Genomic DNA, 25,689 nt, shown 5'->3' with positions numbered 1-25,689 from the left:
ATCTGAGAAGGGAAGCAAGCACAGTGGTTAAGAACAGTAGGTAAAACTGTAAACTTGGAGGGAAGGAAAAAAAGACAAGAATTAGCTTGATTACTAGGATATCAACACCAGTCAGAAGGGAGGAGGGCATTAGCACCTTTAGGGTGTAGGAAGAAATTCAAGAATCAGGTAGATAATTGTGTGTCCAAAAAAAATTCAATATTAGTCTTCAGTATTTGGTTCTAAGCATCCAGGTAATTTATTAATTTGTTCCCAAACTCATTTTTTAAAAGCTTTTGACAGATTTCCTTTGAGCACAAGAGTAGTGAGGTCAGAAAGGAACTTTCAATTTATACTGATACCATAACAACCCAGTAAATGATTACCACTAACAAAAGGCTTTCTATAAATTTTAACTTACTCTAAAATCATCCTCAGAGCTAGATAAGCATTATCACTCCATTTTACATAAGGGAAGGCAGGCTCAGAAATTATTTGAGAGGCAAGGACTACTTGGGGTTATCACAGCTACCTAAAAAAACATCATTCTTAACACTTCTTCAGTATCTACTAATACTCTACAAGTGTGCCATGACAATCTCTACTCTGAAGCAACAGTGAACCTCCTGATAAAATGTTTTATTTCCTGCCTGGATTATGTCCTACACTCAAGCTAAATCACATCTGTGTAGTATTTTTTCTTCTCTTCTTGGGAATTTGGTCTACTCTTCCTAAACCAGAAACAGGAGACAAAAAGATACTAACAGTATACAACATGCATGTACTCAGATTACTCAGTGATAAGGTCAGTGCTAATAGAGACAGCAAAACTTGAGACAGCACCAACAAGAGAAAATTATTCCATTACTTTATGAATTAATGAAGCTGGTAAAGAGAATTAGATCAAAAGCTGACAACATCTTCAGGGTATCTGAACACAGGATTTCATCTTGACCTTTCAAAAGAAGTTGTTAATAAAGCCAGCCAAACAAAACAGACACTATGCATTTCCTTTCATCAGAAATTTAAGTTTTCCTGGGAATAGGAATTGCATCAGTGAAGTATCATTAACATTATAATAAAACACTCTCCAAGTAAGGAGTCTGTCTTATGTGAGACAGGATGAGTGAGAGAAATATTGTTTCCAAGAAAAATTAAGTGAATAACTGCTGTACCCTCTTAGCCTCAGATAGATACTTATCCTCTCAAAAATGGCGAAGTTGTCTGAACTGGAAAGCAGGCAGTCTGTATGCAGGCAGTCTGTATGAAGACGTGTTTGAAACAAATTCATTTCTGAGACCACGAGCGAAGGAAACAAACTAATGTACTGTGTGAATTGGATACATAATATGAATGTGTAACAGAAGGGGGTAACTCTATGGAGTCCTGTGAGCTGCAATTCTGGACTACAGACCCCAAAGCCTCCAGAAGGGGAAAGAGGAAGTGATAAGACGTGACAAGCAACCCTCTGAAGTCCTGCTGGCTGTGACATTGGACTTTGACTCCCAGAGGGCTGGGGTGGGGAGACGGTTCCAAGGTCAGCTGGAACCAACTGGAAGACTGGAAAGGGTACAAAAGACAGAGGGGGAAGAGACACAGCAGCACAGCTGAGCTACAAACTGAACACGTGGGACCGTCCCCCCCAACTTGGAAACCCGTACACAGTGACTCTGGAATAAAGACTGGTTCTCAGGTACATCTCGAGAGGCAGGGGGAGGGGGAAAAACTTTAGGTGCTGAATGCATGTGTTCTAGTGGTACTTACCACTCGAGTATATGTTGTTATACCATTAATATCTATTTATCCGCATTTGTTCCTCCCCTTTGGCCCATGAGTCATGACCCTAATCCCTAGGACTTTCTACAAAAATGAGAAAACCCCTTTCAGCTGTGGTGCTCATTCCTGACACTGCAAGGATTTGGGACAAGCCTAGCTCCCTTGTGGGGCTAGGGTTTCTGTCCTGTTGTTGCAGCCATCAACTTCTGGGATACCAGGGTCTAGCTCTTTAGATAATTAGGTTTGCTGTTTTTTTTAAAAATGGGTTGATTGCATCACCCAAACTTTGCAATTGCAATAACACATCTCGATTGGGTAGTTACATTGGGATGCCACTACAGGACCAGAAATAGGACCACCCCTAAATCGTGCAAGCTGGTGCATATAGATCAAGGTGAAGTTCCCCCAGGTCCTTTTAGCATTCTGACTTAGTAGCTGGTACCTGGAAAAGAGTTATATATAATAAACAGTTGATCACTAGGAGTAGTTCTCTCTGTGAGCTGCTACCAAAAAAAAAATACCTCACACTCCAGTCAGAAATTCCTGATTCTCTACAATCTTAGTTTCTCTCACCTACATCATCCTCTTCCATTTAAACCATACTGTATCTTTGTCTCTTGCAGAGACAGGGGCTGCTTGTGAAATACCAGTTTAGCTTTGGACCTACACACCATGTTTGAACCAATTTTTCACTATTTCAGCATACACAATTTCATCAGGTCTTCTGAAATAAGAGTAGACAACAAGTTTAGGAAGAAGGCTATATACATAGTACATTAGATGTTATTCCTAATCTTGATATTTTTCCCAGCGCTTATAGTTTTTCAGGACTTATATTTAGAACTGTTCACGTTTTTTATATTAAAAATGAATCCCTTGTTAATTCAACATTTTACACACTACATTCCTGAAAAAGGACAAGAACTTTATATATGCACTAGCGAATTGCCCATCAAGAATGACATGGGGAGGGGGGAAGCAGGCAGGGATGGAGCGCCACTACCCATCACCTTGCACAGCCGCCGCCTCCCAGAAGCAGAGATGGTGGAAACTTGCACACGGCAGCTGCCACCACCACTCAGTGCTGCTGCTGCTCCATGTCTGGTGGCGCACCCCCCACCCCTGCATCCAGGCCTGCACCCCACTCTGCATCTGGCCCTCCACACCCCACCCCGGCATCCGGCCCTGTGCGCCCTCCCTCCCCACCACTCCATGTCTACCTGGCCCACTATGCTGGAGCCATACCCTGCCCATCATTCTTGATGGGCATTCCTGACGCAGCACTGGCTAGAGCCACACCCCCAAGTGCATTACAGACAGATCAACCAACCGACCCCTTATGTGTGTATGTATATATTTTACACATACACACACACGTAAACTGGCAAGGTACTTCCTAATGATTTTTCGTGAATTTTCAAAACAGCTCTAGAAAGTGTTCCCATTAGGGCAAAGAACTTTAAAAGGAAAGAAGTTCAACAGGTTATAATTTCAGTCTTTGACTGGCAACAAAGACTGTTGACTTAGGGTGAATTATCCAATTAGACCAGCAGAGATGTAGTGAAGAAAGTTAAACTGGAGATGTATCACTACAGAATCCAGCTGGGAAACACAGTTAAGAGATCAAGCAACTCAGCACTGCATACATTTGTGAAAGATGCTTCCAGTCTACACAGGGAAGATTTCAAAAGGGAAGAAGATTTTTGGTATAATATAGTTTAGCCAATTGCTTCTTCTCTTCCTCATCAGATTGAACTTGAAGATTGTCTTTTCTGGCATTTACATAGGAAGTGTAACTGGCTGTTATCAAACAGGATCTTACAGAAATAGGAAGGTACTATGGGGATATCTTCTTCAGTGTCTAAATATTTTGGGTATTTTGCCTTAATTTTTCTGCATCTTGGTCAATCAAAAGTTAGAACCGAACCTTTTTGTGCATTCTTATCTGCTATCTTCCAAGTTGTGAATCTCTGTTAAATCTGAAACTATTTCAAAGTGCACAGTCATGGGAAGACTGATGCTGACAGCTTAAACACTGAAACTTCCAAACACCTCAACACATTGAATTTCATGTTTCGTCTTGGAAGGAAGAGCCAGAGAGAAGCCTGAGGGCATGCAGTCATGCTGCCTAATTTGTTGCTTGATTTCATATACTCTTATGTATCCAGTCATTCAATTCCATCCTACTGAGCTCAGCAACTTGAATTAAACAAGGGGCAGATCTGGAACTGCGGGGAAGAGGGGGTGCAGAAGGGCAGAGGCACCTCCCTTCCCACCACCACTGCTGCTCCTGGCTGAGCAGCACAGGGGAAGCCACTAAGCTGCTCCTGCCCCATTCCACCAACAAGCTGCAGCTGCACACAGTGCCAGGCTCAGCTAGAGACAGCTGTGGTAGCAAGTGGCATAGGTGACTGGTAGAAGGGGCATGGGCGGAGGCACATGCTCCCCCTGGCAGAGCCATCCCCCACTGCTGGCAGCTTCTGTGGGTGCTCACCAGCCCCATCCCTACTGGCCAACGGTGGCTTCTGCAGGTGTCCCCCCCCCCGACTCAGGAGGCACCAGTCACCCAGGGCAAGTGGGTTTCTTTTTCCAGCAACTGTCTCCCACTGGCCAGAAGCAGTTGCTGAAAAGAAGAGTCTGCTCACTACTGCTCTGTCTCCCTCTCCCCACCCCCGCTAAGGCAGCCAGGGACAGTGGTGGTAGCAGGCAGGCTCCACCCCTTTCATATACCTGACTCTCTACCTGGCACCAAGGTGTTCTCCACTGGCCCAGGGGCTCCAGGCATACTTTGCTCCCACATTTTCATTGTCTAAGAGGTAGTGTGCCACATCCCCATTTACCAAATTCTGGATCTGCCCATGGATTACTGTAGCATTATAAACAAAGGATGATTGTGGCATCTCCTAGTGGCTACCCTAATCCTGCTACTCCTCCAGACTCTCAGTGTACTCTTACTGTCATACCTTGATGTATATAAACTGGAAGGCAGCCTCTGAGGCCTGGAGTGCTCCTAACTGACCAAGCTGGATGCCTGGCCCTGTTCATCTCTCTCTGGGCTCACAGTCTGACACCACAACCAGTCTACACCATTAGCAGTTGTCCTGTCCTCCAGGCATCCCTCATGGTCTTACTAGCCCTATCCATGGCTTAGGGCAGCATTTCTCAACCCATGGGTCACAAGAATGTGTGAAAGAGTCACAAACAAACTCTAAAGGAAAAAAAAAAAAGCTTGGGAAACTGTGGCTTTTCCCTTGCAGGCTGGCAGAACTCCAGCTTGCAAGGGGCTACTTGCCACACCCACACCTCACACAGAGGGTCTGGGGGTCAGGACTAAGGGGCACTAGATCAGGACTGGCCATGGATGTTTACAAGTGGGTCCTGGTGCAAAAAAAAAAAAAATGTTGAGAATCACAGCTTTAGGGCATCACATTGCCTTGGGGGCATTAAACTTGGCCTCCAGCTCTCCCCATAACCATACCTATGCCTCACAGATCTCACTCACTCCTTCCTTTGGACCCTCTGGCTCTGTGTTAGCTTCCAGTCACCCAGGGCCCTGGTCCATTTCTGTCAGTATCAGCCCACTCAGGCCTCTTTTGCCCTGCCTCTTTACACTGGACCCCCCTGACCCTGTTCTCCCTAGCTCAAGGTCCTTTGTAGGGGAATGAACTCACTGCTCCTGCATGGCTTGGCTTCGGCCTGTGCAACCCACAGGTCCTGAACTCTTGCAGGCTTCTGCCTTGACCTCCACCCTTGACAGTGGTGACTGCCTGCCAGGAACCCCACCCATAGCCTCCACTTCACCTGTAGGTACAACTCAGTCTTCCAGCTCTATGCCAGAGAATGATCAAACATACCCCTCCCCCCACATCTCTATGAGACCCAGCAGACTCCTACCCTTTTGCTGATGACTCTCTGCAGCTTCCACAGGTGCCTGCATTGTCTGGATTCCCCCCCTTGCAGCCCAGACTAGCAGGACCTGTGCCCTTAACAGAGGTCAAAAGCAAATTGCTTCCTTTAGCTCAGGAGATGGGTTTTTAGTAGGCTGGAGCTCCACCTCTTCCAATCACATGGCTTCCACCTTGTCCAGAGGTTTCTAATCAACCCAGTACTCAACATCCTCTGATTTACTGCAGGCTGGCCTCAGGTACAGCAGCTTCAGTCATTTCCCTCTTTCTGCCTAGACCCCTTTCTGCATATGCCCTTGCAGCTAGCACTCCAGCAGTCCCCCGCTGCACTTTAACTCCTGTCTGTAGCTTCCCCTGGCTGCTTACTACTCTGCAGTTGACCCTTGCTCAGCTGCCTACTTAATTGCAACTCTGATGCTGGCTTCCTATTCTCCAAGTAAAAGGGGTTAGTGGACCCTGCTCTGATTATGCTATGGTATTTCAGTCCCCAAAAACTAAACTGCTGTGATCCACAGACTGAAAACAGAAGAGACCAAAGTATGTCTAATGCCTGGGCCCCCGCAACAGCAGGGAACTGAGTAGGCAAGATACAGTTAGATGAGCCTAGCAGCTGATCCACACTCCTTGCTACAGAGGAAGGAGACAACCCCCAAAGTCCTTGCTAATCTGACCAAGGGAAAATGTCTTCACTGATCCCAAATTATGGTCAAACTGACCAAAACACAATAAAAAAGACTCACCAGCCTGCATCCAATTCAAAGGATCTTCAATCTAACCTTGGAGCGCTGCTCCACTCAACACGTCTCAACTTTACCTGTGACCAATACCAGATGCTTCAGAAGATAGAAAAGTCAGAATATCTCTGGCCAATCACACAACAGGTTAATACCTTCTCTTCTCACTCTTGAAAGCAGCCAACTGAATCCTCGAAGCACAAAAGTTGATTAGAATGGTTGTCTTAATTCTTATAGGTCTGCATTAATGGGATGTTGAGGGCAATGGAGGAATCCTGTTCTCTCTGCAGCTCGTAAAGAAAAAGCATAAATAGTGAGAATTCAGAGATTCTAAAGCCAGAAAGGATCATTTAAATACAGGCCATAAAATCTAGCCCCCAAAACTGGATTAAAACACATTTTAGAGTCTAAATGAGGAGATTAGTTAACTGTCTAAGTCATGGCAAATCTACCTTGCTCCCCTCAGTAAGGTCTTTCAGCATCTAATTACCCTCACAGCTAAAATACAGTATCTTACTACATCTGTCTAGCTCCAGCAGTCCTTGGGTCCTGTCATACTTTTGTCAGCAAAATTGAAAGCCCCTCTCCCCACATGCAATTACTCTGTTCTAGGAAGATAATGCGAAAATATAACATGGTGTACACTAGACAGTTGGAAGGAGGTTGACACAAAGTAAAGGCTTTGAAGTGAAAGCAGCTGGTAGGCTGGGGGCATTTTCCCTCTCTGAAATTCTTGGGGAAAAAGCAAAAACCTGCCACTACAAAAAGAAAAAGAAAATCCATCTGTTTAATGAAATCCAGTTTATTCTAAAAGGCAAAAGTGTTTGCCCTCAAGGAACATCAAGACAAAACCAGTGTTTTCTCAGCAGGGCCCCAGAAGACCTCTTTCTGCCATAGGCTCTGAGTATGAGGGGGCCTGAGGCCTCTGGCCCCCCTCAGAAAGATGGTCGGGTGACTATCTGTCCCTAATTGAGTAGGACAGTCCCAAAATGGGAACATCAGGTCCCAGTCGTGGGCTGCATGACTCCATGACAGCATTTGTCCTGGATTCCCAGCATCATGCAGGGATCCGAGTTTTCCATTCATGGCACAAAAATAGAGGAAATGGTGAGTCATGCAGGGTGGTAAAGTTCAAGCCTGGAAGGGGTTGCAGGAGGTGGGAGGCAGGGAGCACCACATGCATATGGCCAGGAATATAGCCCCAGGCAGCGATGAAGAGCAGCTCCCCCAGCTGCCTGCAGGTAAGTCGGGGTGGGGGGGGCAGATTGAGGCACCCACAGTGAGGGAGGGAGTGGGAGTGGGGCTGGGGCCAGGGCTGCTGCCCAACCAGGAAAGTATAGCAGGCCGAAGGCTGGATCCAGGAGCAGGACAGAGCCACAGGTGGCTCGGCGGATGGCAGCTCCCTGTCACTGCACATACTCCCAGAGAGGGGGAAGTGGGGAGGCACACGCCCTGCAGATTTGTGCATGGGGTGGGGGCGGATGCAAGCTGCCCACTGTGGGCTCAGGGGTCCCCAACCTTGTTGTCCTCTCCCAAGAAGCCCTGTGCCAGCCATGCCACCATGGCGTCGCACCCCCTGTCCACCCAGAAGCAGCAATGGCAGTGGTGCAGAATTGTACCCCTGCTGCTGCTGGGTGGGCAGGGGGTACCTTGCCATGGTGGCACAGCCAGTATAGGGCTCCTGGGAGGGGGAGGGCAACAGGGCAGGGAGCCCTGAGACCGCAGACTGCATCCACCCCCAACCGGCTATTTGGCTCTGCCCTGCCTGTGCTGCTGGGGGGGGCATCATCTGAGGCCTGTCCCCACAAGCAAAAAATAAAAGTCAATTGCCCATGCTTCCTACTCCTCAGTTGATCCTTATATATATATCCTTATATATAACCAGCATCTATTTCATATTCTCCGAATATTGGACAGATTATTCTTAAGGTCTGGACAGGAAAACAACTGACCAAGAGGTAAAAAGGGAAGAGAGGTTTATTGTCATTTTCTCCACAGTTGATATAAGTGGGTGTGTACTTCTATCTAAACTGTGATAGTTTAGCTCTTTCCATGGGGTACGAATATACACACAGACAGTTACCACAGGGCAGCTGAGACGTGATAAACCTCCACTCCCTCTTTAACTCACATACGTAGGTCATCTTCTCATACCCATTCTTTGACTAGATAGTCATGCTTTTCACTTTATTACACAGTGAAACTCAAGGTACCCACATATTAGGAATGTTGCTCACTTATAGAAGCAGAAAGCTTTCTGATTCAGTGGTAGGGCAGCTGGCACCAAAGTTATAACCTTTGAAAGATCTGTTCAGATGAGTATCTGTCACATTTCAGTACACATGTAGGACCAGCATGCCTGTCATTAATCCCAGTGCATTTTAGCCTTACTCTGAGCTGTTCCTGAGAAATGCAAGCAGCCCCTCCTACTTTTGGCATTAAAAGTTACCTGAAAAATGTCAAGACTGTTAATTGGAGTCTGAAACATAGCTGGGTAAACTGCATTTTTATGAAAACCTAAGAGAGGTATGTGTATATCAATTAATAATTCATTTAGTATTGCTTAGATATAGCTTGAAAACAATGCACTTCTGGGGAAAAGTGCAAAATTGAATCCTTCAGAACAGCAGTCAACAACCTTTTCTGTCTTATTGTCATTGTCAGTGTTCTTATATCCTACCTAACAGTTATTTCTGTGAATAAAGTCACCTAAAAGCAACAGTGAAGCATGAGGTGGTGTAATGGTCCTGTCCAATTCCACCACACCTTACATAGTTGCTAGTGTGAAACAAAATACCCCTAAGCCTTGGTGATGTTTGCACAAAAGAATCACCACACCCTGCAATGCCTCACTGCATGAAAGAGTAACATACGTAAGGAGAACACGTAAGTGTGGATAGCTCCAAATAGGTAATCACTTGCAGATACATTGGTAGGAAGCTATCTTTTCTGTTCTATGTATGGAAAACAAACAAAACAACAACAAAATCAGTTTTCTGCCAAAGTTTTAAAAGGTCTAAAAGCTCATCCTTTCAAGGCTAGACACCACCCCGTGAGTTCCTTATAAACACAAAATTATCTTTCTTAAAGTTGTTATAACATGGGAGTGTGCAGAGTAGTTCAAGCATATACAGTACAGTCTTACAGAAGGAGGACTGGTACAGCTACAAAATGTCACAGCTTTCTTTGAATGCCATGATTATATTCCCAAAATAAGGGTGAGTTCAGCAAGCCAGCAGAGCAGACTCAACAGTATGCACACCTCAAGAAACTCCCTTCACTCGCACACCTCCTCCTCTCTGCCTACCCCCCAACTAAGTCTGAGTGTCCAACTTCAATAAATATTGTTAGTGTGTGAAACCCAACATAAAATTTTAAGATGACAGATGACACAGATTTGAGAACCATCATGGTATATGTTCAGAACAGCAGTCTCAGATTTCATAATATCCCAGTCTTCCTAGCGTCTCTGAAAAGGTTTTCTGAGCATTTACAGTCCTTGTAATTTTTGAGTGCAATGGGAAGCACTAAAGAGAATAATCTCCACATAAGTGTCAAAGTTTAAGATTCCAATTGACAAACAAAACCCCACAAAAAAGTGCTCAGACAGAAAGAAGCATGACTTGTTCTTTACCTCTAACTAAAATCCACAATATAAGTCACTGTCCCCCGAATCAGCCAAATCCAAATCTGAAGCAAATACTAGCTGCTTCGCACAGGCCTACAGGGTAATACTATCCAGTTTAGAAAAGGAGGGACAAGACTACTGAATGTAATTTAATTGCAGTAGGATGAAGTACACAGAATGCAGTTACTCAGATGGAAATTTTATCATGGCATTGAGCTTGTTAACATTAGATCTGCTCTAAGTGTAATGGAAACATGACCACACCATGAACCCCCTCATTTCCCTCCTTCCGAAAAGACAGTGCTTCTAATAATACAGTGCCTTCTTACAACATGCTGGTGTGTTTACTTACTAGTTGCTAAGAGTACCCCAACAACTGACTCACCAGTATCATTTCCTACTGTTATCGTGTTTTCCTTTAAGGGCTTAAGCTTGTGAAAATATTCAAATAGTTTTTAAAATTTAATTTCTCATTCCAAGACACAGGTTAAATATACGTTTTCCTTTCAGCCAGTTGCAATTTTGTGAAACATCTATAAACTTCTAGTCAAGTGAATTTCATAAGATAATAGGATTTTTTTTTAAACCAGCTTTAAAATATTACTCAACTACACAAGCCTTTAATTAAGGTTTATACTACACCTGTGTATACAGTGCACTTTGACTACTTGCCATGTACTGGCAAATAGATTTACAGGTCAATAGACCAAACATCCTGGTTGTAGCACAGAAATCACAAGAGATGGCATATGTAGATTTACCCAGATGACTGAATCAACTTATTTTACACTTCTGATACCACACACAAGAGAAAAAAGAGTATAACTTTCCAAAGTGTAACCTAGAACTACTGACACAGCAATCACATACAGTAGGACTTCTCCCACACTTAAGTTCTGTGGAAGTAATAAAAGAAAGCTCAGAGCTTTGCATCCTGAATACAGCTTGCATTGACTCAGCTTGCATTGACTCAGCTCCTGGTAAATAAATATTGCTGGATTTTCAACATTTGAGGTTAGCAATGGGTGGGGGTGAATGATATGCAATAATAGCTGCCAAAGATAGGCTGATGCTCTCTTATAACAGGTTTGGAAACAGGAACAGTTTTTGAAAATCAGTTACCATTTTATGAAATACAATAGTGTGCACATACTCGCTGAACTTGTGTCTGACCCCTAGGCAGAGGAAGGCCTTGTGTGTCAGGAGGAACTTTATATTTAAATCACAGGGGAAAAGCTCCACAAGACTTCACAAGAACTGAGAGCCCCACAGGACTGGTAACAAGGGCATGGCCTGGTGTTGCAATTGTTTCAGGGGCAACAGACACAGATGGAAGAATTAATTCGAGTACAAACCAAGGAAGCAGAGGCATAGATTATGCTGCTGACCTGACAGCAAGACCTGAGCAAGAAAATAGAGGCTCAACAGGCAGCAATTCTTTGAGCCACCAAGAGTATAAAAATTCCAAAGATGATGCCAGAAGATGATCTGGAAGCTTATCTGGAGTCCTTTGAAAGAGCTGCCTTGGCAGTTGAATGGGCTTGGACTTGTTGGTCCAACCAATCAGGCTCCCTGTTGATAGGTCTGGCCCAGCCTACCTACCAGGCCTTAGCCCAAGGTGGAGCTATGGATTACACAGAAGTAAGGAATATGATACTATATCAACTAGAGATCTCCCCAGAGCATCAGCAGCAGAGGGTTCAGGCCAAGAAGAATCCAGAGGAGCAGAGACTGGCTCAGACACTAAAGGACCTGTTGTAAAGATGGATCCAACCTCAGGGAAAGACCATCATGGAAGTTTTGGATCTATTCAGTTTAGAGCAGTGCCTCACTTATCTGGAGGAGAACTCAAAAATGGGTCCAATGACACCAGCCCCAAACTATGGTAGAGGGTTTACATTTGGCCAAGTCCTTTACTGTAGCGGAAGAAGATGCTGGAAGGGGGAAAGTTACAAGAAGCTGTGAAAACAACAATCACCAGATGGAGAGAATGGACAAACACTGAGTGAAGCACGCATCATGTGGGATGTAAAAGAGTAAATACGAGGTAACCCCAACAGACCATCAAAAGATGGGGAGCATGTAACAGGGAGCCACTTCCCAGCCCCTGTTACTAGAGGTATCCCATCTACAACTGGGGTCTCTGCTTCACTCACCTGGGAGCCATGCCGGGCTTCCACAATTACTAGAGGGCTCATCCAGATGTCGCTGGGAGCCGGCCACAATACCAGGGACAAGTGGAACCCAAGAAACTATGGGGTCCCTACCCAACCCAGTCAGGAGCCACGCCAGGTTCCTGCCATCACCAGCCAGCTTGTCTGGGAGAGAACCCAGAAGTGTTGGCAAACCCCAGCTCCTGGCAATCATGTGGCTGGGGAGCTGGATGTGACTGGACCCCGAGTAACCCAACAGATTGAAAAGTAAGAGGACTAAGGCCTATAAACCCCCAGAGAGGGGAGTGCACGGTCTCCTGGAGGAGAGAGGTGCATTTCTGTGAGGAGGCACAGAAAAGGACCAGGAGCATGGTGAATCTGGGTCCCAGCCCAGAGGCAAGCCTCAGGTAGTTGGAATGAACTGGTGAAGAGAAGTCAACCACTTAACCTACTGGCGCCAGGATTGGGACACTGAGGAATGCCTCTTCACATAGGGAGCAGTTGTGAGGCTTCTCAAGAGTAGCTGATGGATGGAGCCGATGGGCTGGTGATAGTGCTGCTAGTCGGTAGGATACCACCAGGGAAGGTGCAGATTCAATAAATCTGTAGGGCAATAAATACATAACTGATAAGACATAAATAGGAACTAATTGATTGATGAAAAATCCCTCCTGAAAAGGGCACACAGGAGTTAAACAGTTGGTGCTTGACTCTCATGGTGAGCAGCCATAAACAAGGGCCCTTTTGATTGAGAGCATGCATAGAAGGCATTCATAAGAGTGGAAAGGGGCATAAACTAGGACTGATTGAGCCCCCAGAAACTCATGATTCACAAGGGGCTAAATACGTGTTGAATGACTGGGTGAGCTACTGGTAGAGACTCAGGCACACCTGGTAAATCATAGGTCCAACCCAGCAGATGAGACAAGGGCAGAGTATAGGGGAGGTAGACCCCTGTGAAGAGGACATACTCCCATTGAAAGAATGTTGTTTCAACATTCAGCTTCTCTTTATTTGTTTAACATCAAGGTGTGGCAGGTGAGCATCCTCCACAAGGATATTTTCCCTTTCAGCAAAATAATTACAGCATTATGAGTAATCTATCCATGCAGCTTGCTCCATGGGTGAACAGTAATAAGCCTCAGAGATGCAGTGAGTGCTTGACTGGGTCATCTTTGGGCAGAGGTTAAATTAATCATGATTACAAATCTGATAAAGAACCAACTTCTCCATTTAGATCTGCTTGCCTAACTGTGGAGTGTGGCAGGAAGGACATGAATGCAGAAGAAAAAGGAACCTTGAGCAGGAGTTCAGAAGGAGTGTTAGGACATAGGGGGTGCATCTCCACAAGATGTTTACTATGGAGTTGACCAATTAGCTCCACCATAAAACAGCACTGCCTACATGTGTGGCGCTATTAGGACGGAGCAAACTAATTAACTCCACCATAGAATAGTACTGCCAGACACAAGTACTATCCCATGGCAGAGTTATTTACTCCACCGCAACAAATGTGTAGATGCTGATAGGGGTGGCTGGGGCACAGGGGTGCTTCAGTATAGGGGCTGCCTCCCAACTAGCCACACAATGAAGCATCCTCATGCCCCAGCCAGCCCCTCCACAGCCTGTTGAGCTGGAGCAAAGCAGTCCCAGGCTGGCAGACTGACTCCCAAACCCTCCAGCAGCCGGGGCTGCTCTGCCATGACTCAATGTGCCATGGTCCTGGGGTGACTAAGGAGCAGACGTGATGCCTGGGAGCAATAAGCTTCATCCACAGGACTATCGCTGCAGTCAATCCTGTGAAAGTTTTATATGATTTTGTTCCCTCAATTCTCTGACATCCTCCATTTGATGATTCAACACCTCCACAAGGATATTTTCCCTTTCAGCAAAATAAATTACAGCATTATGAGTAATCTATCCATGGAACTGGCAAGGCACACTATATATTCAGCTTGCTCCGTGGGTGAACAGTAGTAAGCCTCAGAGATGCAGTGAGTGCTTGACTTCATCACTGAGAAAGACAAGGTACTGTACATATTTCTAGAGATTATTTATTGTCATTCTTATTTTTATTTTTGCACTGCTGTGTTGGCAACTGTACAGTAAGTATAGACAGAGGGGATTTGAATAGGAAGTAATGTATTTCATCGGTATGATGGATACTGTCAAGTGAGGGTTCAAGTTTATTTATTTCTTAAAGAAGAAAAACCACAGCAAGGTCAAAAATAGTCAAGGTTTACTCCAGACAGTATAATGTAATGCAGGCTCAGATATGGATACACACACACACTCTCAAGTCACAGTGTTCTTTCACAGATCTTTTGAAGTTTCTCTTTATTTTGCTGATATTTGGAAGTTTGTCTTTATTTTGTAGTTGTGTGGCTTCTAGCACATTGGGTCCTTATTTTGGCCTGGGATGTCAGGTTCCTTTGCAATGAAAATATAAATAAAAGTTCTATCATTATCAGTTAAACAACCCGCAACAGAAGCCTTGCTCTGATAGCTGAAAACTATGTCTGTGCGATAAAGGTGCTTGCTGAAGGCTCTATGAAGATTAGATCAAGTGTTTTTCTGTATTTGTTTAGATATTAAGCTGTATGTTGTTGCTAAAAGCCTAATTAAATTTTAAGATGTAGTAAGGGCTTGTATAAAGTAAGGCCTAAGGAATTTAACAAAGCCTTGAAGTAGTAAGGCCCTGTGGTGTAGTTAAAAATTAACCTTATCAAAGGAAAGCAAGGCTTCTACTGATATTGGTCAGTACAGGGACAGTTGAAGTAAAAAGAAGCTGATTGGCTATATCTTATCAGTACCATTCAGAAGCTATGACTTGGCTGGAATATCCGGAAATCATAATCATTCTGAAGGAAGATAACAGCCCTGTAAAAAGGGTTAGTTAGCTGTTAGCCTGGATCTGTGGAGCTTGAGGAGCCCAAAGACTAAATTCCAGGGTCCTTCCCAGTACCTCTCAGAGACTGCTGATCAGGGAAGTCGGACTTCGCTGAACTTTGCGGAAAGAGAAACTTGTTGTACATCAGACATCAGAGGGAACTGTCGCTAAGTTGCCGACACTAATTGTTCTTGTCTGTCAGTGTTTGTCTTGTTATTACGTGTAGTTGTGTTTTTGTTAAGTCAATAAACCTTTCTTACCTTTCTACCCCCAACCATACTCTTAATCCCTAACTCTCTGCAGGTGGCTGATGCACCCTGCCATGAAAAAAAGAACTGGAAATCTAGTGACACAAGTAAATACTAATCAGAAAAACACCTTTCAGAGTTCAGACGGTGTTTCAGATTGTTACAGGTAGAAGGTTTCACAGAAGGAACAGGCTTTCAGGAGGGAAAACTGCAGTACAAGGCACTTGACATATATTAGTTCATAGTACAGCCTGAAAAGACTAGAAAGAGGGTTCATTATCATCTGCCCATATTCTGATGGGTTGATTAGTTTGACCATGTTTATTTTCACTCTTAGACAAATGTCCGAAGTGCTTGGATTTGCACAAATAGGAACAAATAACAAACCATGAAAGATCGTATAGGTTTTGTTTTGTTTTTACCTGGTCTGGTACCTGGTGTCTAACAAAGGCCAATATCAAATGTTGAAAAGGCAGGCAGACATAGGTTAGACATAGTACAACCTGCACTAGCCTCTTCCTAACCCTGAAAATATCTGATTAAATCACCTATGATAAAAATATTTTTATTCTAGGTAAGTTAACTAATTTTCTCAGTCACCACAATCACAACTAATTCTCTTTTGAATCATAGTAATCTCTTTATGACTTCATAATAACTTTTGACAATGAAGTCCACAAATTAATTGTGCTATGTGTATTTTACTTAATTCAGTGTAATTGAATTTTCCTTTCCCCCCTCCTTTTATAAGGAAGGAGTTGTTCTTTATGCAAATACCTATATTCACAAACACATTAAGGTATTCTCTCTAGAAAAAGAAATGCTGTGTAAATTAGAGTGGCTAATCATACTTCTTGAATAACAAACAACAAACAGTTGGTTGAAGTGAACAGTCCATAGAGAGCTGACAGACCAAAATGTATTCGCCCAAATCCCAGAAGTTTTCAGATATAAAATACTTCTTTGAAAGGCACAATTAGTCTTTGCCACAAAAAAGATCAAGTTAACTATATTTAGAAAGATAGTGCTGTATCAATGATCGTTTAAAAGGGAAAGTTTTTTTTTAAACATTTTTAAAGGATTTTAAAAAACAAAAAAACAACCCACATACACAACAACAACAGCTGTACAAAGGAAAGAAGCAATCCTCAACCAACATCAGCTACTAAGGTCCAAATGACTATTTAGCTGCCTGTACTATAAAATTTAGCCCTTCAGGGTAGCTGTGCCTCAGCCATTTTCAAACCAAGTAGGAAATAGCTTATCATAATCATTGCCCAAGCCTGTCATCTTAACGTATTTTTCCTCCCTATCTTTTCAAGCAGATTCAGAATAATGGAAGCTTTGAGCATAGCAAACACTGGGTTTGCTCTTGACTTTTTCAAACAGGAGTGTAAGATGCAAGCCAACAGAAACATCTTGTTCTCCCCTTTGAGTATTGCATCTACTATGGCCACGGTGTACCTGGGCGCCAGAGGTAGCACGGCAGCTCAGATAGCAGAGGTAAGTCAGGACTACAGGAGCTCTCTGAAAGAGCTGCTACTGTTTAAGGAGAGAAAAAGCTAACTTAGCCAGAACCATACAAAGCAAGCCAGGTGCTGGCTTTTGAGGTGTACTGCCCTGTCACTATGCTTAAAGATCTGCCTTTCCTGACCCGCTTCTCCCTCCAGCACATAACTAGTCTCCTCCAAAATCCAAATGTCAGGCTGGGACCGTTTCCCAATTGGCCCCTAAAGGCCCAGGCAAGGTCCCTTTTCACCAAATTCACACCATTTCCTTTCAATAAACTGTGTCTAGCTCTGCTGCATAGTGTTTGCAGAGCTATAGGTGTTTGCAGCATGCGAATAAGAGAACCAGAGGCAGAGACCAATACGTCAAATCAGGCAGGAGCATCAGTTAAAGGTCCAGAAGTAAAAACTCAAAAATGAAATACTGTCACCAGGAGGTAGGAGTAGGGGCTTCCCAACTCAGCATGTTGCTTACCACTTTCCTTCTATTTCATTGTTCAACTTTAGCTCTGATCATATTCACAACACATTGCCATAAGAAGTCATTCCAAATCAGAGCAAGTACTGAAGGCCAAAAGTACATGCCTCTTTAGCAACCGTGTGTGTCACATGTATTGCAGAAGACTGGAGCCTGGGTGCTTATTTTAGGGCTGTTTGATTCTGTTGTGGAAGTCAGGCACATTCAGGTTAATCAGGAGAATTTTCAGCGTCACAGCACTTAGGTTCACAAATTAGAAGCGGTGAACCAGAGTTTGGGAATATATAGCAGGCTAGTGGCAGAGGCAAGAATAAAATCCAGGTGTAGGTCTCCTGCCCCCTAGTTCCATGAGATAATCACAATATCTGACATGTAGAGCAAGTCATCTGCCACAGCAATTATTCTGTTTGCAATTTTGATTGTAGGTGCTTCACTTTAACGAAGTCCAAGGAGTTGGAATGGCCACTACCACTACAAAACCACAAACCTATTACAAGATGGAAGAGCTTCTGACAAACCAGTGTATCAGCCTCCAGAAGGTACCATGTCCAAACAAATATCTATAGTTTCCAAGCTATAAAGCAGGCTTACGTCTTTGCTAGGCTTCCCTTCCTTCCACGTTTGCATTTGCTTTAGTTTGTCTTGCTGGCATGAAATATTCACAGTGGGAATACCTACTTGTGCCATTTACTGTGGAGTAGCCTAATTAGCTCCACAGTAAAAAGTGTCACTGTTAATGGCAATGCTATTAAGCCACTGTAAACCACTCGGCTGTAGGATAGCACAGTCTGGAACAAGTACTGTCCTACAGCAGAGTAGTTACATGCAGCAAAATGGACGTGTGGATGGTAATAGAGGTGGCTGGGGCACGAGGGTGCTACTGTGTAGATACTGACTCCTAAATAGCCCTGCACTGGAGCACCCTCGTGCCGCAGCCAGCTCCTCCACAGCACATTAAATCTGGGTCAGAGCAGTCCCAGGTGGGCAGGCTGACCCCTGGGTCCCTTGCCAGCCAGAGCTGCTCTGTCCCAGCTCAATGTACTGCAGTCTCAGGCGTATATGTAAACGCTGTATCCAGAAGCAATAAACCATGGTGCAAACTGTTCCAGAGCTTATTGTTACATGCTAATTGCACATCCAGTCACTGGGTGCATCTACATACAGTCTTCTGAGAGGTTTCCAGTAAATACTGCCTTCTTTACTGCAAACGTTAAGACAAACTTCTCTTTTTTTAAAAACTGAAAAATAATGCTGTTTTCTCATCTGACTCTGAAGAGCTATAACCATCCTGTGCTTCTCCGACTTCCCTTCTCTCTTTAGAGTTTTAGTGGATTTTCTCTTGCTTACTACTTTCTGCTTATTAAATAGCTCATTATTAAAAAAAAAAAAGAGAGTATGCTTTGTCCTGCTGAAGACATAATGCATACAACAATTAGGGATGATCCCACATGAAAAGAATATTGGTTTATACAAGCTGCCTGACACATTTTAGAGAAGGAGGGTTAGTTCACGTCTACATGAGAATGCTCATGGATATACTGAAGTGCTGAAATTCTGACATAGATCAAATTCTTGTTGTGGGAGTAGAAAAGCAAATAAAGCACTTAACTTATGAAATACTTTCCACATGTTAAAGGAATATTGCCCAACAGAAATGTTATTTCACCGTTGATTTCAGTAACATTGTTGGTGCAAGGGAGAACTAATTTCAGCTCCCCACAGAACATCTACACAAGATGCTAACTGTGCAGTAGTTGAATAATACTGCACAGTAGCACACAGTACTAACATGCTACTGTGCAGTATTATTCAGCTACTGCACAATAGCATCACTAAAGAGGTGTTAACTAGTGCTACTGTGCAGTAACTCCAGTTACTGCTCATTTATTTAGTACTTGATTATACAAGTACTAAATAAATGTGCAGAAACCACTGTGTTAGCATCTCATGTAGATGTGCCCCCGAATCAGTAAGGGCTACTATATCATGTCCCCATAACAGCTTTAAAATGTATTCTCTCCTAACAGAGAAGAACACACTTGGGTTCTGATGAATCAGTACAAACCAAGCCAAAGCCATACTCTTTCAAAGATAGCAGCACTCACTATTCTAACTGCCTTCACAAGCCACAGGCTATGCTAGTGGAGCAGGGACTGTTAACTTTCTGCCTAGAGGAGCCTGCCATAGTGACAAAGCATCAAGCCCAGTATTGAGTTCTAAGGTTCCCCATGTGCAGTTGAACAGCGGTCATGTCAGATTCAGTGACATGTCTGCATTTGAAAGCTGTGGCAGCTCTGTGGCTGGGCTGAAGTGTTAAGGAATTTCAAATAGCTTCCAACTGCTTTGCACCCAATATAATTTTATGGGGGAGTACAGCATGGGCCCAAGTTGTACCTTCACCCTGGAGCTTTTAACTTGGGTGCAATCCTGCCATTCATTTTCTCTAGTAGCTTTCTGTATAGTACCTAAACTTTTGCCTCAACTGCCATAGTTCATTACTGCCTTTTAATACTGGGCCCAAAACTACTAGTTCTCTGATTAATTTTCAGTTCATGCAATTTTAATGCACAATGTTTCATGTATACTAGCACAAGCAACTTTCGAGTTTACAGTATTGGTAGTGATGGGTTTTCAATACTGGAATCAACAGGTCTGTGTATTAAAGGTCAAACTTTTAAATGCAAGAATTTTTCAGTATTAAGTTTCCATGGATATTAAGAGTCCTGCAACCATATTGCACAAGCTGTGCTATTACTTTCCATGCGTCTCCGCTTTGCTTTGTATAATTTCTGTAGATGCGTGTAATTACAAGATGTATTTCAGCCCTATTCAAACCGTTAGTAATGATTTTGCATCTCTTAGCTGCCTGCTGGCTATGTTCATCCACTAAATGGAGATTTTCCTATAATGCATTAAGCATGTTGGCAAGAATAAGGTAAATGCCTAAGACACAGCTGACAAAGAATAGCTTAAATGATGCAATATTACCTGTAATTATCACCATCAAGACTATGTGCAATGTGTCATATGTGAAGTATTGAATCACTTGTCCCAAGTGACAGGTAAACAACCAGAAGTTCTCCTTTTTCTTTCCAGACTAATCTTGATAAATCAAGTAATATCCATGCAGCATTTCAAGAACTTAGCTTTGAAATCAACAAACCCACTAAAAATTACCTGCTTAGAAGTGTCAACCAGTTATATGGAGAAAAATCATCACCTTTCAATACAGTAAGTACAGAATCTGTTTCAACTAAGAGAGACCATTTAATTTTTATAAGTACTGCTTGTATTGTATATTGACAGTCTAATAAATATGCTAATTTCAGCTGCAGATTATTTTGTTCTTTTAATATTTATTTCCTACTGGCTTTTTGTGGAAATTTATATCAAGTTCACAAACCTTTTATGGTCTGTACAGTATCTCAGTTCACTTGTTTCTTTGAGCATAGCAGAATCTATCATAATTTGAATTATTTTCTTTGTTGGCCCATATGTACGGCAAAATATTATACATGTAAGACCTTTATCCATCTTGCCTCACAGGAATATTTACAGTCAGTCAAGAAATATTACAACACAGATCCACAAGCTGTAAATTTTGTGGAAGCTGCAGAGGAAGTCAGAAGAGAAATCAATGCCCAAGTTGAATGCCAGACTGAAGGTGAGCCCAAGGACGTTCCTTTTACACATATTACAAAGAGGAACACAGGTATTCTTCCATCTTCAGTATTTGTGACTGGAGAGAGAAAAAACACAAAACACAAAAACACCACACACACTGTGACATTCTTCACTGGAATCAAGTTACAAAATGGTTGCCATCTGTTTGTCAGAAAAGTTATTTCTGTTGCATCACAAAAGGGGGGAAAAAAAAAACAATGACCATTAACCTCCAGTCACACTAATATGTATGATAGCAGTTTGACCTTTCTGCTCCTGAAGACCATTACCACAATGGTGGGTATAAACTTAGATAGCCAAGTATGCCTCAGAATGGTGTGTTACCAGATTTGCCCATTACTTTGGGATGTGCTCATTTATTAGGGACGTTGTTTAGGGTCTTTGTAATTTTATCAAATGTGCTGCTTGTGTTTTTATATGGAGCTGTATAACTCCCTTCTACAAGTCCTCACCCCCAATGGGGCCATCTTGCAGGACTCTGTTTCAATGGGGCTGGGTTCCTCCAGTCACCAAATCAGTCATACACACAAACACACAGAGATTAACGTGACACACCTGACCCAGCTGGGTTGATCAGCATGGAGAGGCTGACACCCTCATATGCCAAGAATCAGTTCATCAGAGCAACAATAAACTGCAGTCAGACAAGCATACAGGTAAACAGAAAACTTCTGAATCCATCTGGGTGTCCAGCTGACACCTGCATGGGCCAGCATTCAGTTCATTAGGGCACATCTGAGCCAAACGGGTCAATCAGCCTGTACAAGCTGATTCCCTTATGTGTTTTGAACTCAGCACATCCCAGTCTTTAGCTTCTTGATGAGCAGACCCCACAGGATTTCTGGGCTTCACAGGGATCTTTGGCTTAGGTAAAAGAAGGGTTGCTGCAGAGCAAGTGGGGAAGGAGACGTAGAGAAGGAAAAATATACCCAGTTACTTCCAGTTTAACTATAAAAGTTATTTATTGCCAAGTATATGAAATATATAACGGTACTAGTAGTAATAGACATGCAAAGGAAAACAAACAATTACAATACTATCCTGGTTTCACTAAGTATTTGGGGAAACTTAGCTCAAGCTTAACTAATACAATTCAGGTTCAGAAATGTATGCCGAGAGAGAGAGCGAGTGAGCTTTGTAAATCCAGATTAGAATTGGTCTGATAAATGCCAAGCTGGGTGTGTAAATGTGGGTTGATTAGCATTTGGAGCACAGATTCCCCATCATGCAGTGCTCCCCTGCTTTCCTGATCCCAGAATTCACCATGGTCTTTGCTTCGGGCTTTCTGTTCTCCATCTTCCATGTAAATGAATTGTTCCATCTCAGATGCAAGTGAGACCTAGGGCAGTTGCTCCCTTACCTGGAGGGCTTTAGGTGCGTCTCCCACTGTATCTTCATTGTCTTTCGTAGTTAGTTTTTGTTTAGGTGGTGTTTAGGTGGGGGGGGGGGATTCTTTGCGAGTCAGACAGGCTGTATCCAGTGCCAGGGCTCATTTTCTGTGGTAACTAATATTAATAGAGTATGACCAGGGCAACTCATGGACTGGATCCGACCCTCTGAGCCATACCATCTGGCCAACAGATCCAAAAGTGTGGTGGGGTGACAAACAGCAGTGTTAATTGCCATAGTTCATCCCACCATCAAATTTCTAGCCCCATGGACCAGGTCTGGAACAGAGCTGTATTGTCTTGGCAGAAGGATGAGCAATACCTGCTGTGCTTCTAGATCTGGCTCACAGAAAGCCATGCAGTGCTCACCTGACCCATGGGACCAGATGAGCTTGATACACTTGGAGTATAAGCAAAAGAAAAACTGTTGACAGAAAACTGTTTTAGCATGTACATCTCCTTTAAAATAGAAAGAGGTAAAGATATTTCTATTCCAGCTTGGGTTTCTGGAGTCATTTTAATAAACCCTAGGTTTTTTATCTCCTTATGCTTTCATTGTCTCATCTCTCCCATACTCACTGTTGTATCTGTGAGTTTGTTTACATGTACAGGGGTTTAATGCTGTATAGTCCACTTAAAATTAATCTGAATTAAACTTTTAGAGTGAGGATTTATCTACCTCAAGTCATCAGGAAAGTTAGTTTCCTTTCTTTGAGGCCAATGGACATTTTTTTTAAAACCCTCCTTTATCTACCTCTTTCCTTCAGGTCATTTTTCACACTATTATGGTAGAAAAGTAGCTTTAATATTCTGTCACTTAGGGTTCCTATTAGCAAGAAACACCTTGGACAGTAAAAGTTACTCTAGGGAATTACAGAATCCTGATGCATACTTTTGAGGATACTGTTGAGAAGTCACTTAAGACAAGAGCTTACCATAGACAATATATTCTCCCAATGTCTATTTATAGCCAAAACAGGAAAAAGCTGTATAAATACACATGTCTCATTACTTCCTGTAGGCAAAATTCAGAATCTGTTGCCTGAGGATTCTGTTGATTCACTTGCCCGGCTGGTCCTGATAAATGCACTTTACTTCAAAGGAAGCTGGGCAAAGAAATTTAAGGATGGTGTTACAAGAAAACAACCTTTCAGAATAAACAAGGTATGGGCATACCCTGCAAAATATGGCTGGTGCAAAGGGGGTGGTGGTGGTGGTGGTGGGGGGAAATAAGCTCTTTTACTCCTTTCAAGGTTGACAGCTCTAGATATGTTAAATGATCACAGTGTAAAAGTTATTTAAACCATAAGCAGTCCCCTTCTACATCTCCAAAAAAAACCTCTCACATTGTTAGCTTGCAAGAGCCAGATGTGAAAGACACAGAAACCAGCAGTTAACAGTAGTAATCTATTCTCAGTGCACAATATGTAAACAACCTGATAAACAGTACAATTAAAACTAATTCTAGATATTTTCATTTATAAATAACATAGGCAAAAAAAAAATGTTATTATTTGTAACCTGATCCTTTAAAATTTCAGTTACCACACGTGTAATGTTTGTCCTTTTGCTTGCTACAGACTACAACAAAGCCAGTGCAGATGATGTATCAGAGAGGAAAACTTAACTGGAATTACATACAGTCATTGCATACCCATGTCCTTGAACTTCCATATGTCAACTGTGATCTCAGCATGTTCATTCTGCTACCAAAAGACATTAGTGATGACACTACTGGCCTGCAAATGGTAAAGAACATAAGCTCTTGATCACAGTAAAAAGATTTTTTCTTTATAAAAATTAATATTAATCTCCTCCATCAGAGCTGTCCAACTTCTAAATCCCCTGGGATCACATGTTGCATGGGCCATAGCAGCACACCATGCAGATGCTCCTTCCTGCCACTCTACATGCTAGTACAGGCACTCCCCACCCCAGTGCTGCCTGTACATGGACCCAATCCCCTCTTCCCCCACCCCTGGCTCAGACTGACCTGAAGAGCAGGACTCACTTGAGGGCAGGAAGCAGCAGATGGAGCAAGGAGGGGTAGCCTACAGACTTTGGCTGTTGTTGCAGCCAGAGCGATGTGGGGGACAGTGGGGGGGAAATGGCAGCTGGGTGATAGCCCAGGCACCTCAATGTAACCCCTTGTGGTTTACACACAGCTTGCAGGCTGCCATTTGGATAGCCCTGCCCTAAGTGTTCAAACAGCTATAGTCTGATGCTAAGTCAAACTGCTTTCTTATATTCAGAATGTGCAAACTGAACTGGTTCAGGAACAAATGAGGGTAGGCCCCAAAACTTTATGTAATTTGCAGCAAAGCTGCACCTTTTCCAGCTGTGGCTATATTTCCATAAAACTTTCATGGTATCATCCAGTCCTAGAAGCTCCAGACTCTTGGCTGATCAAAACCAGAGAGTACTAGAAACCTCGGCAGAAAGCCAGGATCTACTGAAGTTTCTAATCCAATACAGATAGATGTGACCTAGGTGAGTTTCAAACCTAGGCCAGGTCTGTACTACAGTGTTGCTAGGAGAACACAAGTAGTTAGTAGCTTCTACACTTACAGCAACTATGTGGAGGCAGAACCTGTCTTTCTTCCAGGACAGTATTATCAGCTCTGTAACAAAAGGCTTTTGCTACCACCCATACCTATGCTTTCTGCAACTCGCAACAGCAGCTTGTACTTCCCATAGTCCACTAGGCAAGGCACACCCTGCTGGCACAGCTACTATAGAGATGCTAAACAATACCATTGGCAATTTTTCTATAGAGTTTGATAAAGCACTAATACTAGGTTTTTCATTGTGTGATTTTCCTTTTATTCACTTACCGTAGCTTGAAAGAGACTTGACTTATGAGAAGTTAGCTGAATGGACCAACCCCAAAATGATGGAAGAAACTGAAGTGGAAGTGTTTCTGCCCAGGTTCAAGATGGAAGAGGGATATAATCTCAAATCCACTTTGAGCAGCATGGGGATGCCAAATGCCTTCAGCATGGGCAAAGCAGACTTCACAGGGATGTCAGAGAGAAATGAGCTGGTTTTGTCACAAGTTTTTCACAAGTGCTTTGTAGAGATCAATGAAGAAGGCACTGAAGCAGCAATCGCCACTTCAGCTACTATGATAGCACGAAGCCTTATGTCTACTGTTCAGTTTGTTGCAGATCACCCTTTTCTCTTCTTCATCAGGCATAATAAAACCAAGAGCATCCTCTTCTTTGGGAGGTTCTGCTCTCCCTAGAAACCCAGATACCCATTATTAAAACAGGATCTTACAGCAAAGTAGCTTAAATAAATTAATCTCAAGTTTCCAAA

General features: G+C 43.1%; 1 protein-coding gene across 2 annotated transcripts; it reads left to right on the top strand.

Annotated features, from left to right (window-relative positions):
- Nucleotides 1-1,532: 1,532 nt before the first annotated feature.
- Nucleotides 1,533-25,689, top strand: LOC149868943 (serpin B10-like). 2 transcript variants are annotated; one of them, XM_090039402.1, is made up of 9 exons: nucleotides 1,533-1,672; nucleotides 14,065-14,203; nucleotides 16,639-16,816; nucleotides 17,725-17,838; nucleotides 20,396-20,530; nucleotides 20,846-20,963; nucleotides 23,393-23,535; nucleotides 23,952-24,119; nucleotides 25,211-25,689. In XM_090039402.1, exons 3-9 carry the CDS (start codon nucleotides 16,649-16,651, stop codon nucleotides 25,613-25,615), a joined length of 1,251 nt encoding a protein of 416 aa, XP_089895528.1. In that variant the 5' UTR covers nucleotides 1,533-1,672; nucleotides 14,065-14,203; nucleotides 16,639-16,648; the 3' UTR covers nucleotides 25,616-25,689. The 2 variants fall into 2 exon arrangements, with proteins under 2 accessions (XP_089895528.1, XP_089895529.1); XM_090039403.1 differs by lacking the exon at nucleotides 14,065-14,203.

Source organism: Crocodylus siamensis, chromosome 3 (genome assembly GCF_052110815.1).
Source record: "Crocodylus siamensis isolate JL-2025a chromosome 3, ASM5211081v1, whole genome shotgun sequence".
NCBI classification, from domain to species: Eukaryota; Metazoa; Chordata; order Crocodylia; family Crocodylidae; genus Crocodylus; species Crocodylus siamensis.
Note: the sequence above shows the minus strand (reverse complement) of the source record. Positions and strands in the feature narration are given on the sequence as shown.